Raw genomic sequence first — 19922 nt, 5'->3', positions numbered from 1 at the left:
GCACAGGAAAGCAAATATCAAAAGCTTTCCCAACAAACACAAGTCAGGGATAAGGGGTTTCGATATGCAAAGTCTTTTATTTAAAATTTTGAAAAGTTAAGACGACGACCACCTCAGTATATGCCATTCCCATTATAAGGAGGAATGACAGTTTCAAACTCGTGCAGAGCTGCATTTTCATTTACAGAACTCTGTAGGCACTTTAGAAGTGAAGCTTGGCTTCAAAATACAAACACTGGGGGCTTTGGCTCAATCTTTTAATATAAAAAATTCACTGATGTACAAAAATGCGAAAGTATGACAATGACAACTTATGAAATTCTGTGATTAAAAGTCCCCTCGAGTGCACGCTGTGGTGCACATGCACCCGCCCACACGTACTCTGGTGTGGAAACATAAACTAATGCAAACCAGTGCTACCAAGAAGCGCCAACATGTGTTCTCCATTCCACCAACCACAGATTGATATCTACTCCAAACATTCAGGAACAAAAAGTACAGCATCTTCCAGGAACAGCAAGGCAGACTTCTTACTCACGATGGACCAGCACAAATAAACCCAGCAAAAACAGTACTGCATACTAGAAAACAAACACAGAATCACAAGTCAGAGAAGCTTTTAAAAGTTCACAAATCCTCAGAGTTAATTAACAAACTGGTCTTTGTGACTATGATAAATCACTAAACTATCCAACTGGTCTTCCATCTTTTAACTGTAATCCATTTAACGGTTTCCAAAATTAATGAAACATATAGTACAGGATCTTACCTTAAATTTAGGATAGTCATTCATGAGGATCGTCACAATCCCAATGTAAGGAACGAATCTAAACAAACAAACAAAAAACTGATCATCACAGAACTTTCTAAGTAGCTGTTATCATTTACTGAACATTCTCAATATCTTCCATAGAATACTAATTTTCAGCTCACAAAATCCATTTGTATATACTGTCCTATTAGACACTTTCAACAGCCCATGTGATAGGGAAGTTAGGGGTATAGCCATTTTATAGATGAGGAAACAGTTGCTCATGTGCAAGGTACATGGTGGAACCAGTACCAGATCTGAGGTCTCTGACCTCTAGTTGGTGACTCTAATGCCACCTGCTGATTCAGTGTTAGGGGTTGGGTTTGTTGTTATAACCTGTGGAGAGTTGTCAATCTAGTTGGGGAGACAAGGCAAACACAGCCAGAACATTACAAGGTACTTCATGTTAAGTGTCCAAAAAGTGAGTGTACAGCTCTCTTATAGTACTTAAGATTTCACCACCCTCTCATTTTTTAACCACGTGTAATCTGGCTTTGGCTCTCTTAATCCTGAAACTTCTTCTAGAACAGTTTAAATCATTGTATGCAGAAGACCAGTCTCAGCTCCTACCTTCCTTTTCATCTCTGCAGCACTTGACTTTGATGACCAGAAACCTGCCCTTGAAATCTTTCTCCTTGGTTTCTGTAACATACCAGTCTCTTTCTCTACCTACCTCTTGGCTGCTACACCTTTGCTTTTTCACTAGCTCTTGCTTTCCTCTTGTCCCTAAAGTTTGTCCCCTCAAACTAGGTAAAACTACTTGTTAAATAATCTCATATCACCTCATATATTTCCTTTGAAGTCTTCATCATGAGTTTAATTACAGAATTAGTTGCCTAACTAGCTGGATAGTGTCTGTCTCCCCTAGTAGACTCTAAGCTCTATAAAGGCAGAAACAGTGCCAATCTCTTCTCCACTGTATCTTCAAGGCCAAACTTGACACTTGGCACATAGCAGGCATCCAGTAAATACTGCCTGATTGAATGCTGGAATATCCAGGCCTCTTCTTTTCTCTTTCCCTTGGGGATCTCACTTCCTCCCAGGACTTCAATTCTCCCCGCAAAACAAAAGACTCTTCAACATCATAAGAATTCAGGGTAGAGAGAGATGTGGGAGGAAATAGCAGTTAGAAATATACAACTTTCTTCTTTCTCTTCCTCTTCTACTGTTGGATTCCAGAGTGGACTGATACCATCCTCGAGCCTGTCCTAGAGAAGGGAGGTTGACCTTTGCATACTTTAAAATATCCCAGATACTTTTATTCAGGGCACCCACGACCTTAGCACACACCGAAGGTACACAAACAGAAATTACCTCCTATATAACACCTCTAACCATCAGAGGATTTGGCAATCTTGAAAAACAGAAGCTTTGTCTTTGGTGCATTTTACTTCCTTTTACTTCCTTTTAAATCTCTTACTTCCCGTCTCCTGTCCTCACCCCATCCTGCCCCTCTCCCTCTGGCAGCACTACCCAGACTCATCTCTCTCTCGCCATCCCCAAACTCCCATTCGCATAAGTTGATGTTTCTTAAAACCTACACCTCCATTGTGAGAATCACTTGGACAGCTCATTAAAAATGCAGATTGCGGGGCTTCCCTGGTGGCGCAGTGGTTGAGAGTCCGCCTGCCGATGCAGAGGACATGGGTTCGTGCCCCAGTCCGGGAAGATCCCACATGCCACGGAGCGGCTAGGCCTGTGAGCCATGGCCACTGAGCCTGCATGTCCGGAGCCTGTGCTCCGCAACGGGAGAGGCCACAACAGTGAGAGGCCCATGTACCGCAAAAAAAAAAAAAAAATGCAGATTACGGACTTGCCCGGTGGCATAGTGGTTAAGAATCCGCCTGCCAATGCAGGGTACACGGGCTTGAGCCCTGGTCCAGGAAGATCCCACATGCCGCAGAGCAACTAAGCCTGTGCACTACAACTACTGAACCTGCGCTCTAGTGCCCGCGAGACACAACTACTGAAGCCCACACTCCTAGAGCCCGTGCTCCTCAACAAGAGAAGCCACCACAAAGAGAAGCCCGTGCACTGCAACGAAGAGTAGCCCCCACTTGCTGCAACTAGAGAAAGCCTGCATGCAGCAACGAAGACCTAACGCAGCCAAAAATAAATAAATATATTTTTTTAAAAGTGCAGATTGCTCTATCTTCCCAGATTTATTGAGTCAGAGCACCTCTGGAAGGTCGGGCCCAAATGACGCTTCTGCATATTAAAGTACAAGAAGCACAGTTCTAGCAAGCAAGATATATGGAACAGGCATGTGGTGACAAATCATATTCCCTTTTAGGGTCCATGCTTTATTTTCAACCTGTGGGACCTCTAAGAGCTGAAAAGTAACAGTCACTACAGAATGGCCTAGCTAAGCTCTAGGAGGGTAGATAAAGGTTTTCTATATTTTTAATACACATATTTTTTCTTTTTAATGCAACAACTCTATTTCTTTTGTCTCACTTATAACATCTTCATAAAAGCAACAGTTTCCAGTCCTTCAGAAGGAAAATCGTCTAAATTTAAGAACATAAAGGCAAATGCCTTACAGTAAAATGCAGATTAAAAGCTATAAAAGCATCTGTGACTTCTATTAAAACAACATCAGGGGCTTCCCTGGTGGCACAGTGGTTAAGAATCCGCCTGCCAATGCAGGGGGACACGGGTTTGAGCCCTGGTCTGGGAAGATCCCACATGCCGTGGAGCAACTAAGCCCGTTCACCACAACTACTGAGCCTGTGCTCTAGAGCCCACAAGCCACAACTACTGAGCCTGTGTGCCACAACTACTGAAGCCCGCGCACCTGGAGCCCGCGCTCCGCAACAAGACAAGCCACTGCAGTGAGAAGACTGCGCACCGCAACGAAGAGTAGCCCCCGCTCACCGCAACTAGAGAAGGCCCATGCATAGCAATGAAGACCCAACACAGCCAAAAATAAGAAAATAAAAATCTAAAAAAAAAATTCTGTTTTAAATAAATAAAACAACATCAGACTGCTAATTCTGGCCTGATGATCAATCAGCAGCCATGCTCATGGGTAGAGACTTTCACTGTTACCTCCATACAATGATATCTATGCTCAAAGAAGCACAATGATCACATAGTCTGCTTATGGGTTATCCATGGAAACATATTCCCCCCCTACGGTGGTTTTTCCTTGCCCACCGTAAGTGTGAAATAGAAGCAACTTGATCTTTAGGAGTAATAGAAGCAAAACATAAGGTTGCCAGAATATGACAGGCAGTCCAAAGTCAAACAAAAGATTTAATTACCTATACTACTGTTTTCCTCCATGGACACAGACAGTCAAGAGTCGCTAATCAAGTGCATGATGCTGCTATCATCAGTCATCTTAAATTCAAATCAGTTGCACTTTTTTCCTACTGAGTTCAGATAAACTCTGCTAAAGCAGAGTTGATAATAAGCAGAGGTTTAAAATAAGTAAAACAAATGCCATCCACAAAGCCAACCTCAACACCAGCCTGTGGCAAGTTAACATCTAGAAGGTACAGTAGGGGTAAATACGTGTCCCTGGGAGTTCTTGGAATCAAAGGTGCTGCCAAGAAAGGAGCCTCAGAAGGAAGAACTATCTGCTGATGCTCTGGGTGAAAATAATCTGTCAGATGTCAAAAGGAATCTACATCTGGGAAGTTTGGACCCCAGTAGCTGCCTTAAAAAGGAGCATTGTTTCTATCCCAGAACAGTCTGTTTCAAGCTAAGTAAAAAGTACATTGTAAAAGACTCCTCCAGGATTTCCCCGGTGGTCCAGTGGCTAAGACTCCATGCTCCCAATGCAGAGGGCCTGGGTTCAATCCCTGGTCAGGGAACTGGATGCCACATGCATGCCGCAACTAAGAATTCGAATGCCACAACTGAAGATCCCACACGTGGCAACAAAGGTCCTGTGCGCCACAACTAAGACCAGATGCAGACAAAAAAAAATTAAATAAATAAATAAAAGCCTCCTCCATAAAACTGATTTCAGTCAACAGAGAGCTCAATTACTCTGCTCCTTCCTTTATTTTTATTCTTCTTTTCGCTGTCAATATTTCTCTATTCCCTGATCTTCTGCCAGGTTTTCGTCCTCTTTTCCTGTTGCTTTCTACTCGTCTTTGACTAACAGGTTCTCTTGTGTTTTTCAACTACCTGAATTTAGAAAGAATCACCCCTATTCTTACTTGGTTCAGTATTAGTTTCACTTTCTAAAAGTGTTTTATTACATGCTATAACATGAATGAACCTTGAAAACATTACGCTAGGTGAAAGAAGCCGGACATATTGTAAGACCACATATTGTAAGATTCTGTTTATATAAAATGTCCAGAACAGGCAATCCATAGAGACAGGAAGTAGATTAGTGGTTGCCAGGGGCTGCAGGGAGAAGGGGATGCAAAGTGACTGCAAATCAGTACCAAGTTCTCTTTTTGGGGTGAGGAAATGTTCTGGAATTAAACAGTGGTGACGGTTTTACAACTTTGTGAATATAATAAAACTCGCTGTACTGTACACTTTAAAAGGGTAAATTTTATATCCTAATATATGTGAATTATATTTCAATAAAAAATTGTTTAAATTTGTTTTTATTTAGGGCTTTAGGCTTCAGTGTAAAATTTTTTAGTGTGCAGCTGTTTGAAAAAAAAAAAATTCCAAGGTTTGGGTACAGTCTGACTCTGAAATATAGTTTAGCATTTTATAAACACAATTTTCACAAAAGGAGATGATGTGCCTCATTATGTGTCAAGGTAAGTGGTGACATAATCAACGGAAAGTGAATTTGTAACAGTTAAGAGTCTGTGCTCCTGCTGTTCATGTCCCAGATGTTTATACTTCATGCAAAGTTATTTAATTAAGAGAGTACCAGACTATAACATTTTTAAAATTAATAGCCAGAAAAAGGCCTATAACTTTCAATGCTGGGATTTTAGAAATAACACTGTACATAGTTTGGGACTTTTAAAAAATTCTTTAGAAAAGACAAGTTACTTGAGTAAAAGAAAGCCTGGTTCCTCCACCCTTCCATAGGATGATGCATTTTTTACCCAAACAGGGGGCCAGAATGAGCAGACAGAGCTGCACTAAACACCTAAGAATCAAGATCCAGATAAAGGGACCCTCTGGGAGGAGTACAAATAAAACTGTACAACAAAATTTGTCCAAAGCCTTAAAATATGCTTATGTTTCACCAGGTCATTCCAAGTATAAGAATTTACTGTGAAGAAATGACTGGGCAGAGGCACTGAGATATATGTAACAGGGATGCTCATCATAACACTGCTCACAATCAAAGGCATCTGACAATAGGAGATTTTGGCTAAATAAAAATATGGTCTTTGCACACAGTAGAGTAGCATACAGATTTGAAAATGATGATATGGAAATAAATCTTTTGATTTATAGATACTAATAACATTGGAGGATAAAAAAGAGGTTATAAGCAGTGTGACCATTCTCTCCCGGTACACAAAATGTGTTTATGTATACACACTTATACATTAAGATCTGCATCTTTACACATATCGGCTAAAAGAACACAAACCAAAAAATTAAATATTTATGGAGGAACTGAAAGGAAAGAAGTGACTCTGCTTTTTGATGACTGTTATTTCCTTATGTTTCTACAAGAATCTGTACATTTGCAATTAAAGGAAAAGCAAAAAGACTCTAAGAGGCTGATATTAGCAGCACCTTGGGAACTGAGGGAAATGGGGACTATCACTTCTCAGAAGCACTGATAATCTAATTTGAATTATAAAAGTATGTTTAGCTCCATCATAGGAAATCAAGTTCCCTTGAACTGGAGGTGTGCACAAAAAACCAGGTCTGCTGAAGACAAAACACATTGGTGCTTTTTCTGATCCGATCTCTCTGGCCCCAAACTGAACATCTCTTCTGCTGTAACCAAGGCAGCTTTTACTTAATAACTTGAATTTATTTCTTTATGGGAACACAGCTCCTCAGCTCCACTGTTCACTAGTGGTATCACTGAATCCACAGTGTCTGTTCTAGGTTAGAAGGAGCAGGTGTTCTGACAGTGGATAAGAGTGCCATGTAGCATCTAAAGAGTGAGAACAAGCAGCTACCCATCTCAGAAGTGTTATACCAGTAATTTTGCTATGACGGTAAAAAGGCTGGGCTCTGGAGTCAGCCAGCCACTTACTATCATCAGTGTGACTTAGATAAACAACCTAACATGTCTGTGTTTCCTCATCTGTAGAATGGAAATATTAGGGTTGTTCTCAGGTTAAAATGAGGTAATACTTGTAAAGAAAGCACTTAGAATGAGTCTCTGGCACAGAGTAAAGCCCTAATAAATGTGAGTTATTGTTAATAGTATTAATAACATGAAGGTAGTAATAATCCCATACTTCCTCATACCAGTAACTTACAATTCCTGTCCTTCACTGATCTGTTCTCCTGATAAAATCTGAAATAAACAGGCTTAATATAACTTTTAAATTTCATTTGACCTCAATAATTTCAAAACTAGAAATAAAACAATATGGAATAAATCAACATGATGAAATTAATCTAGATGAACACTTTAAGTTGTTGACTCAGTAAACACTTAAGAAATGTAAGTTTCAAGAAGCAGGATTAATACCGCTCTGGATCCCCAGAGCCTAGCACAGTATTAGACGTCAGAGTACATGGAAGGTGCCCAGTAACATTTCTGAAATGAATTAAACAGACAAATGAATTTTTTAAATTGTCACTCTAATTCATCCTCATCACTAATATTCTGTTCTTTTATAGCACCCCATATCCTCCCTTCTGGAGCAGTAAACCTGAAGTTTCAGATGCAATTTAAGAAGCATACTTTTTCAAAGGACACAAGGTGATTTGGCCGAACCAGGACCAAGCCATTATATTCAATTGTGTATGATCAGACACTATGATCGAGAGAGCCAATGTTTCAGTAAATCTCCCCTCTATACTTACCCCCTCGCTCTCCCCACGACATCTTTTTTCTCTAGCCAATGTTGTCCTTGTTTATAGAGGCCTCGGTCATCAACCGCATTATTATCTCCTTTGGTCAAAAACTTGATATGTCCATTTTGCCTTAAAAGAGTAAGGGAAACCCAAGTCACCAAATACCTTCATGCCATTTGAAAGTACAAAATTTGTTCATGTTAACTGAAAATTCCTGTGGAACTGTGGCATTTTATCATCATTCTCAATATCAAAATAATTATTTATTTAGCTAAAAGGATGTTCATAGCTATATTATTTACAATAAGAAAAAACTGGAAGCAAACAAAGTCTAACAGGAGTTGAAATCTATGGAAGCATTAAGGCCGGTGATACAGAAGAAAATTTAATGACATCAGAAGATCATACAAATTTTATTAAGTGAAAAAATATTAGAAAATAGCATGTACAGTATAATATCATTTTCATATTAAAATAAACACAAACCACCAAATTTTGGAAATACAAAGCGCAAAGGAACACATTAAACTACTTCATTTGGATATAATCTTCCAAACGAAGACTGTGGGAAACTACAGAATGACCCAGTTTCTTCAACCAATAAATTGCAAGGGACAAAGAAAGTTAGAGAAGGAATTTACAGATTTAAATAAAAGACATTATAAAGCCATATCAACCAACTGCAACTGAGGACCTTCTTTGAATCTGGATTCAAACAAATTGTTAAAAAAAGTTAAGACACAATTGGAAATTTGAACAAAGATTGGAAACTTAATGATACAAAGGAATGATTGTTCATGTTTTTAGGTGTAAGAATGTTAATTACAGTTATACTCTTTAAAAGCTCACTGGTTATGTTTTATAGCTATTTATTGAAATATTTACATATATACCACATGATATCTAGGATTTAATTCAAAATAATACAGGCAGGAGAAGGGGAAGAGGTGGCAATGTAGGCAGAATTGGCTATAGATTAATAATTATTGGAACTAGGTGACTGGTACATGGAAGTTCATTATACTGTTTTGTCTACTTTTGTGCATGTTAGAAATTCTCCATATGAAAAAAAAAGTAAAAAAGAAAAATATTAAACAAGGTCTAAAATGATAGACCAAGGTGTAAACAGCAGCTATCTATGGCTTTTTTTTAGCTGGCTTTTAGCTTCTCATTTTTTTTCTCCAACAAACATGCACTACTTTTACAAGCCAGGGTCTATAGAAACATCATCCTACTCGATCAGATAATTATTAATTTAATTCTACTAAAGAACCATGAGGCTTCTAGTAATCTTAAAATTTAACTGAAAGCAAAGTGCATTTTACAGTTGATAAAGACTATCTTAAAAAATTAACTCAAGGGCTTCCCTGGTGGCGCAGTGGTTGAGAGTCCGCCTGCCGATGCAGGGGACACGGGTTCGTGCCCTGGTCCGGGAAGATCCCACATGCCATGGAGCAGCTGGGCCCGTGAGCCATGGCCGCTGAGCCTGCGCGTCCGGAGCCTGTGCTCCGCAATGGGAGATGCCACAACAGTGAGAGGCCCGTGTACCACCAAAAAAAAAAAAAAAAAAAAAAAAAAAAATTAACTCAAGTGAGTTTGGGTTAACAGCTACACTAGAAAGAAGAAAAATAGCTTTAACTCCTACTGACTAATATCCACCTAGATTCTAAGCCAGAAAATGGCTCACTAGACACTAAATCATCTGCAGATAAAACTAAATTGGGAGGTGCTGCAACAACAAAAACAGTTAAGTGCAAACAGTCTCATTAAAAATGAGATTCCAATTAGAAAAAATGCTAATATATACAGAGAAAAATAATCTGTAGCTGACAACTCAGTAAGTGAAAGAATGTCTGAAAAATCCTGGAGGGTAAAAGAGGACAGGTGCCAAGGGGGGGCTAGCTGCAGAGTGAAAGTCAGCAGCAGCAGGAAGAAGAGTCCATTCAACCAGGAAATAACACCAAGAAAAGAGGCAGAAAAGTAAAGTATGAGGAAAGAAAAGCTGGGAAATGGGAAACTCCCCAGGAAAGGAAAGGGATGCTACGAGAGATCTGAGCTATTCCCAAAGACTAATTTGTCAACAAAACAAACAAACAAATACAATTTCCCACCCTCTGGGATGTAATCAGGACCCACTATAGCTGTTTGAAAAAGCACAGGTTTCCTTCATCTACTTAATAGTGCAAGAGGGCTTCCCTGGTAGCGCAGTAGTTGAGAATCTGCCTGCCAATGCAGGGAACACGGGTTCCAGCCCTAGTCTGGGAAGATCCCACATGTCGCGGAGCAACTAGGCCCAAGAGCCACAACTACTGAGCCTGCGCGTCTGGAGCCTGTGCTCCTCAACAAGAGAAGCCGCGATGGTGAGAGGCCTGTGCACCACAATGAAGAGTGGCCCCCGCTTGCCCCAACTAGAGAAAGCCCTCGCACAGAAATGAAGACCCAACACAGCCAAAAATAATTAATCAATCAATTAATTAATTAATTTAAAAAAAATTTTAAAAAATAGTGCAAGAAATATTCTCTGGTGGCAACCAGCTCCTATTAAGCCTACTATGAAGACCTATTCTAGCACTTCACAACCCACGAGCACCGAATCCTGATTGACAACACATTTATATGGGACTTTTCCCTCGCTAGCATAGGGACCAAATATTTAGTATTATCTATCTCCAAGGAGCTCAAAGCACTTAAAATTCAACCATTACAATACTGTGATGTTAGGAGGGAGGAAATAACTTAGATAAGATAAAGACCCCAAGAGCCGAATGGGTGCAAAATAATGTATCTATCTGCACAGAAAAAGCAAAGCAAAGGACTAAGTCACCCCAATGGAGAATTCTCCTTCTAAATACTTGATCACATGCCAGTATTCAATATCATCAAATTATAATACTACCTATAGGCTGAACTTACTAAATACATATTAGAGTAGGCTATACAATAAGATAAAGTAAGAGTTTATATGTGGGAAAAATGTAAGTATTACGAATTGCTGACTAACAGGCTAATACGAGGAGCTATCCATGAAAATTAAGTGAACTGATAAACATTTAATAGCTATCTCACCTTTTAAATTAAAAAACAAACTTCACTATCTCTGCTTTCCTAACTCGTCCATTTTGGAAGAAAATGGAAAGCAAAAAATAGGCAAGGGGAGAGAAGGATTCAAAGAAGATGTTTTTTGCTGTTTGCCACAGTACATATAACCTTTCTGCATGCATATCTCATAGCCCTCCTTTTTTTACTTAATTAAAAATACAGTATTAACTATAATCAGTGCAGGAGGTGGTTAAGTCTTTTTTTTTTTTTTTAAAGTAACAATGCCAGGGGGTAGGGATAAATTGGGAATTTGGGATTAACAGATACACACTACTACGTATAAAATAGATAAACAACAAGGACCTACAGTATAGCACAGGGAACTATATTTAATATCTTGTAACACGTTTAGTTTAAAAAAACAAATAAAATAATTTTTAAAAAGATAAAATGATTAAGGGATAACACAATCTCCAAACAAAAACAAAAACTCCAATGCCAACCACTTTCTCACAATTTCCTATTGTCCCCAAATATCGGAAATTACTTAATGTTTCTGTTAAGGGAATTTTTCCTGAGCTCAGTAGTGCACTAGAGAGAAGCCCTTGATAACGTGCACTTTTCCATTGCCTAGTCAGATAGCTCAGGACACAAAATTAGTCTCACGTGGATAACAGGCAGGACTAGATGAACTACACTGGGCACAAAGAACAGATTCAAATTCATGGACCTAGTACCATCGTATTAAGTAGTACTTGGCAAGGTCATCTTTTAGTTCAGGAATTCTTTGCATATGTGGTAATACCAGGTATATTCTACCATATGCTCATGAGATAATCATGTTACAAAACAGTACTGAGGACACAGCTGACTCCAAGTTTCTGGGAAACAACTGAGGCAAACATCTCATTGTTTAGGTTATGTGCTGCTTGGAGGGCAGATATTCTACAGCTGGAGAAGATGGGAAAAAGTCAAGTATGGATTTTTCCAGATAGTTGCAGAAATAAGTTCTGATGTCATATCAGAGCTTTTCCCAGGTAGCTGAAGTCGTGCCCACAAACCTTGCCTGCCACGGTCACGGTGATGGAGAGCCAGTCAACGCAATGCCGTGCAGCTGACAGGGTCCTGGTGCTCCGGCCTGGTGTCACGCCTGAGCCTCTGAGGTGGGAGAACCAAGTTCAGGACATTGGACCACCGGAGACCTCCCAGCCCCATGTAATATCAATCAGCAAGAGCTCTCCCAGAGGCCTTCATCTCAATGCTAAAACCCAGCTCCACCCAACGGCCAGCAAACTCCAGTGCTGGACGCCCCATGCCAAACAACTAGCAGGACAGGAACACAGCCCCACCAATTAGCAGAGAGGCTGCCTAAAATCATACTAAGTTCACAGACACCCCAAAACACACCACTGGATGTGGCCCTGTCCACCAGAAAGACAAGATCCAGCCCCACCCACCAAAACACAGGCACCAGTCCCCTCCACCAGGAAGCCTACACAAGCCACTGAACCAACCTTACCCACTGGAGGCAGACACCAAAAACAATGGGAACTATGAACCTACAGCCTGCGAAAAGGAGACCCCAAACACAGTAAGTTAAACAAAATGAGAAGACAGAGAAATATGCAGCAGACGAAGGAGCAAGGTAAAAACCCACCAGAACAAACAAATGAAGAGGAAATAGGCAGTCTACCTGATAAAAAATTCAGAGAAATGATAGTAAAGATGATCCAAAATCTTGGAAATAGAATGGAGAAAATATAAGAAACATTTAACAAGGATCTAGAAGAACTAAAGAGCAAACAAACAATGATGAACAACACAATAAATGAAATAAAAAAATTCTCTAGAAGGAATCAATAGCAGAATAACTGAGGCAGAAGAACAGACAAGTGACCTGGAAGATAAAATAGTGGAAATAACTACCACAGAGCAGAATAAAGAAAAAAGAATGAAAAGAACTGAGGACAGTCTCAGAGACCTCTGGGACAACATTAGTTGCACCAACATTGGAATTATAGGGGGTCCCAGAAGAAGAAGAGAAAAAAAAGGGTCTGAGAAAATATTTGAAGAGATTATAGTTGAAAACTTCCCTAACATGGGAGAGGAAACAGTAAATCAAGTCCAGGAAGTGCAGAGTCCCATAAATAAAACTCTTAGAGGAAAACATAGGCAGAACACGCTATGACATAAATCACAGCAAGATCTTTTTTGACTCACCTCCTAAAGTAAGGGAAATAAAAACAAAAATAAACAAATGGGACCTAATGAAACTTAAAAGCTTTTGCACAGCAAAGGAAACCATAAACAAGACGAAAAGACAACCCTAAGAATGGGAGAAAATATTTGCAAACGAAGCAAATGACAAAGAAGTAATCTCCAAAATATACAAGCAGCTCATGCAGCTCAATACCAAAAAAACAAACAGCCCAATCCAAAAATGGGCAGAAGACCTAAAGAGACATTTCTCCAAAGAAGATACACAGACTGCCGACAAACACATGAAAGGATGTTCAACATCACTAATCATTAGAGAAATGCAAATCAAAACTACAATGAGGTATCACCTCACACCGGGTCAGAATGGCCATCATCAAAAAATCTACAAACAATAAATGCTGGAGAGGGTGTGGAGAAAAGGGAACCCTCTTGCACTGTTGGTGGGAATGTATATTGATGCAGCCACTATGGAGAATAGTACGGGGGTTCCTTAAAAAACTAAAAATAGAACTACCATATGACCCAGCAATCCCACTACTGGGCATATATCCTGAGAAAACCGTAATTCAAAAAGAAGCATGGACCACATGTTCATTGCAGCATTATTTACAATAGCCAGGACATGGAAGCAACCTAAGTGTCCATCGACAGATTAATGGATAAAGAAGATGTGGCACATATATACAACAGAATATTACTCAGCCATAAAAAGAAACGAAATTGAGTTATTTGTAGTGAGGTAGATGGACCTAGGGTCTGTCATACAGAGTGAAGTGAAGTCAGAAAGAAAAACAAATACCGTACGCTAACACATATATATGGAACCAAAAAATAAAAAATAAAATGGTTCTGATGAAGCTAGGGGCAAGACAGGAATAAAGATGCAGACATAGAGAATGGACTTGAGGACATGAGGACGGGGAAGGGTAAGCTGGGATGAAGTGAGAGAGTAGCACTGACATATATACACTACCAAATGTAAAACAGATAGCTAGGGGGAAGCAGCTGCATAGCACAGGGAGATCACCTGACCACCTATAGGGATGGGATAGGGAGGGTGGGAGGGAGGTGCAACAGGGAGGGGATATGGGGATATATGTATACATATAGGTGATTCACTTTGTTAGACAGCAAAAACTAACACAACATTGTAAAGCAATTATACTCCAATAAAGATGTTAAAAAAAAAATAAAGGTAGTTATTGAGCAGATCCCAGTGTTGCATGGGGAGGAAAACATATGTTTATAAGACAAAAAGAAAATGACCCCCAACTTAACATTTTGTCTCTGGATGCTAGGATTACAGGCAATTTTGTATTTTCCAATTTCACACAGCATCATGTGTTAAGAATAATAATGTAATAAGAATGTTCATAAGATGGAGATTCAATACATGAAAAAAAAGTTTTATGTTATATTTACAAATTTACATAAGAAGCAGATGGAACTTTTAATCTGAGGGCCCAGGGTTCAAGTCCCTGTCCAGGTTCCAAAAAAAAAAATTAAATAAATAAGTAAAATTTATTAGAAAAAAGAGTAGGGCTTCCCTGGTGGCACAGTGGTTGAGAATTTGCCTGCCAATGCAGGGGACACAGGTTTGAGCCCTGGTCTGGGAAGATCCCACATGCCACAGAGCAACTAGGCCCATGAGCCACAACTACTGAGCCTGTGCGTCTGGAGATTGTGCTCCACAACAAGAGAGGCCACGATAGTGAGAGGCCCGCGCACCGCGATGAAGAGTGGCCCCCGCTCGCTGCAACTAGAGAAAGCCTTCACACAGAAATGAAGATCCAACACAGCCAAAAATAAATAAATAAACAAATTTATATTAAAAAAAAGTAGATGGAGAAGGAGGAATGAGACAAGAGAGAGGTTAGCTGAACAATTCCTACCTCTATTTTTTTTTTTTCCTACCTCTATTCTTAAAGCTCAGGATTTCATTTCTTAAAACAAGGTTCAGATGACAGAAACGTGTTAACAGTGCAAAAACCAGCTTGAAAACGTTCAGGACACATTTACTACAAAAACTTAATCCAGGGCTTCCCTGGTGGCGCAGTGGTTGACAGTCTGCCTGCCGACGCAGGGGACACGGGTTCGTGCCCTGGTCCGGGGAGATCCCACATGCCGCGGAGCGGCTGGGCCCGTGAGCCATGGCTGCTGAGTCTGTGCATCTGGAGCCTGTGCTCCACAATGGGAGAGGCCACAACAGTGAGATGCCCGCATACCGCAAAAAAAAAAAAAAACTTAATCCATTTTGGTTGTCATTTGGTCCCATAGTTAAGAACAATGTTAATACTATTAAATCAAATGATTATTACAACCAGGTATTTTAGTCTTTCCCCCACCCCAAAAAAGGAAATTTGAAACTTCAGAAGATTAATAGGATCTGTTATTTAAACAGGCCTGCTAATTGAAGGCATCTCAAATGTTTAAAGTAAATGACCAATAACGTCAGATTACAAACACCATACAGTTTAAAATGTTCACAATTCTGTTAAATTTAAGGAATCTGTAATTGATATATCTGTCAGTGAACCTGTCCTGAAATAAGATAACTGTTTTAAAATAAAAAACTTGGGACTTCCCTGGTGGCACAGTGGTTAAGAATCCACCTGCCAATGCAGGGGACACGGGTTTGAGCCCTGGTCTGGGAAGATCCCACATGCCACGGAGCAACTAAGCCCGTTCACCACAACTACTGAGCCTGCGCTCTAGAGCCCACAAGCCACAACTACTGAGCTCACCTGCCACAACTACTGAAGCCCGTGCGCCTAGAGCTGGTGCTCCACAACAAGAGAAGCCACCGCAACAAGAAGCACGTGCACCACAACGAAGAGTAGCTCCCGCTCGCTGCAACTAGAGAAAGCCCATGCGCAGCAACGAAGACCCAACACAGCCAAAAATAAATATAAATAAATAAAAACCTATTCTAAAATAAATAAATAAATAACTCAATGTCAAAAGATCACACATAAAAATGGACAACTTCTGCTCTACCCAAAGCAGGGCGTGATTTTTTTCTGATAAATTCAGGGGAAAGTTGGTTTTGATTTGTTCACAACAGGTAGTGCTGAGAACAAACAACACAAATATACTTTGAGAATGTGGAAAACACTACCTGTACTGAATAAACCTTCACAATAAATAAAAGTAAAATTAAAGAAAACTAAGTTATTCCTTCCTAGTCACTAATAGAATGCAATATAAAAATTATAATCTTCCAATATACTGAAGTATGGAAAAAAAAGAGCAGTAAGGTCTTTATTTATTTTATTGATTGATTGATTGATTTTTTTTGCAGTACGCGGGCCTCTCACTGCTGTGGCCTCTCCCACTGCGGAGCACAGGCTCCAGACATGCAGGCTCAGTGGCCATGGCTCACGGGCCCAGCCGCTCCACAGCACGTGGGATCTTCCCGGACCACGGCACGAACCCACGTCCCCTGCATCGGCAGGCGGACTCTCAACCACTGCACCACCAGGGAAGCCCAAGATCTTTATTTTATCAGTGAAGAAAGAACTCTTCTAAGCTAGAATGTTTACAGGGATTTTTCAAAAAAACAGTTGTCAATTCCCTCTTCTGGAAGTGGAGAATGTAAACCACTTGAGAGGGTGGTAAACATGAGGTAGTATCTATTTAGGGCTTCCTCATACTCAAGAACCTACATCACTCCCACTGTTTTACTTCCCTCTGTATGTCCTCCAGGACACTCCCTTTTCCTTCATTTCTTTCTTTCCTTCCTTCTGAAAGTTTTCCTTAACTAGAAATATTACAGACTTGGAATGGAGGGGGTGAGGAATATGTAGCTGCACAGGGAAGCATAGGCTTAGAGCCCAGAGATCTTTTTTTTTTTCTGCATACTTTATTATTATTTTTTATTGAGGTATAGTTGATTTACAATATTATATTAGTTTTCAGGTATACAACAGAGGGATCCAAAATTTTTACAGATTATACTCCATTTGAAGTTATCTTAAAATATTGAACCCAGAGATCTTATAGTTCATCTTCCTGAACCTCTTTCTACTACAGACAGGGAAACTGAGACCCAGAGAGGTGACATTTTTTGCTCATCGTTATGTCCCTCCTCCACACCAGGGGATTCTCAAGGTTTTACATATATCCTTTTCAATTCTAAAACGCAAGAGTCTATATTTACAAGAATAACTTAGATTTCAGAAATTTTCTTTGGAATTTGAAAAAGTTGACAAACTTATTCTTATTTAAAATATCTGTGAGATTGCCTTAAAGATTTGTTTTTGAAAGGCTAGGGCTACCTCGTCCATTATATCAGAAGATTCTATTTGGGATCAACCTTTGTGTCATGTTTTTTCTGGAGCTATATACAAACAGGGTTACTGATCTGGTTGGGAAGTGGAAGGGAACCAAGAAAACCCTCCAGAAAAGCCTTCAGGGAAAAATGAATTACTAAATAAGTATTTAGTCTTCCAAATGTTCACCAAACCTTCAGACATTCATAAAAATGGACTGGAAGAAGGACCTAGGAGTTCCCCACCCTTTCTTAATCTTTAGGCTATCAAAATTAAATGCTGCAAACACTAAAACATAAAAATGTTTTAAAATAGAGAAGATATAGTTTGCACATACTTTTCATGAATCTTCAAGACTCGGTGAACTATAGGAATCTCTCTTCCTTCTATCCTAAAAACAACAATTTCTCCCACTCGTATGGGATCTTCAACTCGATTTGTTAGAAAGAGAAGATCTCCTCTATGAAATGCAGGTTCCATGCTGCCACTGGGAGGGAAAGAAGAATATAATAGCAAAAGAAAGCCTGAGATTAAATTTACTTTCAAAGTTAGATATGCAACAAACAATTAGAAGTATCACCTTTGGAATATACTTAATATCTTAACAAATATATCAACATAAAATGTGTATTGTCCTCCAAATATGGTTTCCTCAGACTAGTTATACTACAGGTTTCCTTTAGTTAATAGCCTTCATAACTAGTTCCATTTCAACCATTACTATTCAAAGGAGCTTAAATTTTGAAAAGGGCAATGTTACTAATTCTTTAACCTTTTAAAACTTCAAGTGACAAACAATATATAAAAGAGTGAACTTTATAATCACTGTCCTTATTCTCACTTCATCTGAAAACGCTAAAGATATTCAGATGAGAACTGGATCATCTTTTCCTGACATTTATAAAGATACAGACCAAGATGACCTTATGGTTTCAACCCAACAAGAAGGAAAACAGCTCATCAAGTCAAAGAACAGTCAGCGACAGAGATAATGCTTGCGCTATCAATTTATTTATTTAAAAAAGAGAAACAAGAAACAAAACCAAGGACAAGACCAGAGGTTTTTGCCTAAGAATTTCAGAAACAAGCAAAGAATTCAATTCCATGGTAATTACGGATGACAAACTTCTAGAGTGTCTTCTTACCTTTCACCTGTTCTACCTTATACCAAGTTCTTCAAAGGTCCTAAGATATTTGCACTAATTAATGAAACTTTTCTTTCTATAAAGAAGTAGCCCATCAGTATTGTTTTCAGAAACTCAAGCTCCAGTTTTCATCAACAATAAATTTAGTAAGAAAAAACAGAAGACAAGGAAAAAAATTCAATACAGCAAAAATGACAAAGTCCAAACACTTCTGTTTGAAGACTCTGGTCCCTCTACATACATAAGGGAATATGGCAGTGGTTCCCAAACTTTGGTGCACACAAGAATCACCTGAGAAACTTAAAAGTCCCCACGCTCAGGTTATATCTCAAACCACTTAAATCAGAATGTCTGTGGATGAGAGAAGCTGGCATCAGTATTCTGTAAAGATCCCAAGTGATTCTAATATGAGCAAAATTCGGGAACCACTAGAAATGTGAATTTCAGTACACGTTTATTCTTAAAAGTTTTGTTTAGGTTCCTCTTGGGGCAATGAGTTCCCTTTCTCAGAAGGTGTTCAGACAAAAGATAGAACATATGTTTGGTGAAAATATTACAGAAGGTATTCTAGACATGAAATTTTCAAGTTTTTATTTTGGCTCTTTTTTAAAATCAGTGACATCCTTTGTTCAAATAAAACCTTGCTTGAAAATGATATAAATGAAATAGATAAAAGCTGAGTTGTTCTGGGTGAATGACTCATCTTTATCGAGCACTTATTATATGCAGAGTGCCAATTTTAAGAGTTCTTTTTTTTTAAAACTATCTTCAGAACAACTCTATGATGTAGGTACTATTATTATCCCAACTTTATAGATAAGGAGACTGAGGCTTAGAATGGCCTAGAGTTGTAAATTAAAAAAATGATAAAGGTGAGATTTGAACCAAGGAGGTTCACTCTCACTGTGCTAAACTGCTTCTGAGATACTCTAGAATTTTAGCAGAGAGTATCATTATCATATTTGCATTTAAGAAACATCACTTCAGAAACTACAGAGTACATAGAAGACATTCAAATATTTATTGAATTGATGAGTAAACTGAAAAAGATGAGAAGGTAAATTGGGAGACCAGTTGTCCAGGCTATTACTTACAAGTGAATACTTGGTAATTATTAAAAGTGTTATTAAAAACATGGACACTGGAGAATGATAAGGGGAAAAGATTGAGAAAAGGATACACATACAGAGTTACCTCAATTATGTAAGAAATAATATACATGAAAAAACAGACTAAAATGTTAATAGTGATTATATCCCAGAACTATGGGTGACTTAGTTTCATCTAGATTTTTTCTGATTTCAACATTTCATATAATGAAAGTATATTAACTTTTTTCTGATTATAAAAGCATTTTTTTAAAGGTTGTTACAACAGCCCAGGCAGGAAATGAGGGCTTGAAATAGAATAACAGCAGGGAGGACAGCTAAAAAAGGGTAGAATAGAGAGAGGGATAATAACAAATTCGATGGCCAACTGGCTATGACAGAAGAGGGGATCAAGAATGACTCC

General features: G+C 39.0%; 1 protein-coding gene across 4 annotated transcripts in view; it reads right to left on the bottom strand.

Annotated features, from left to right (window-relative positions):
* Positions 1-243: 243 nt before the first annotated feature.
* The window catches only part of SEC11A (SEC11 homolog A, signal peptidase complex subunit), a 51048-nt gene continuing 31369 nt past the window's right edge, over positions 244-19922 (bottom strand). The window contains exons 3-7 of one of the 4 annotated variants that reach the window (XM_060293806.2): positions 17603-17752; positions 7745-7864; positions 7181-7229; positions 770-827; positions 244-581 (exon numbers count right to left, since the gene is read on the bottom strand). In XM_060293806.2, coding sequence (XP_060149789.1) covers positions 786-827; positions 7181-7229; positions 7745-7864; positions 17603-17752 — 361 coding nt within the window. In that variant the 3' untranslated portion in view covers positions 244-581; positions 770-785. The remainder of the gene's footprint in view (positions 582-769; positions 828-7180; positions 7230-7744; positions 7865-17602; positions 17753-19922) is intronic. The other 3 variants (XM_060293807.2, XM_030878547.2, XM_030878550.2) reach the window with 3 other exon arrangements.

The sequence above is a fragment of the Globicephala melas genome, chromosome 2 (assembly GCF_963455315.2).
Source record: "Globicephala melas chromosome 2, mGloMel1.2, whole genome shotgun sequence".
Taxonomy (NCBI): Eukaryota; Metazoa; Chordata; class Mammalia; order Artiodactyla; family Delphinidae; genus Globicephala; species Globicephala melas.
Note: the sequence above shows the minus strand (reverse complement) of the source record. Positions and strands in the feature narration are given on the sequence as shown.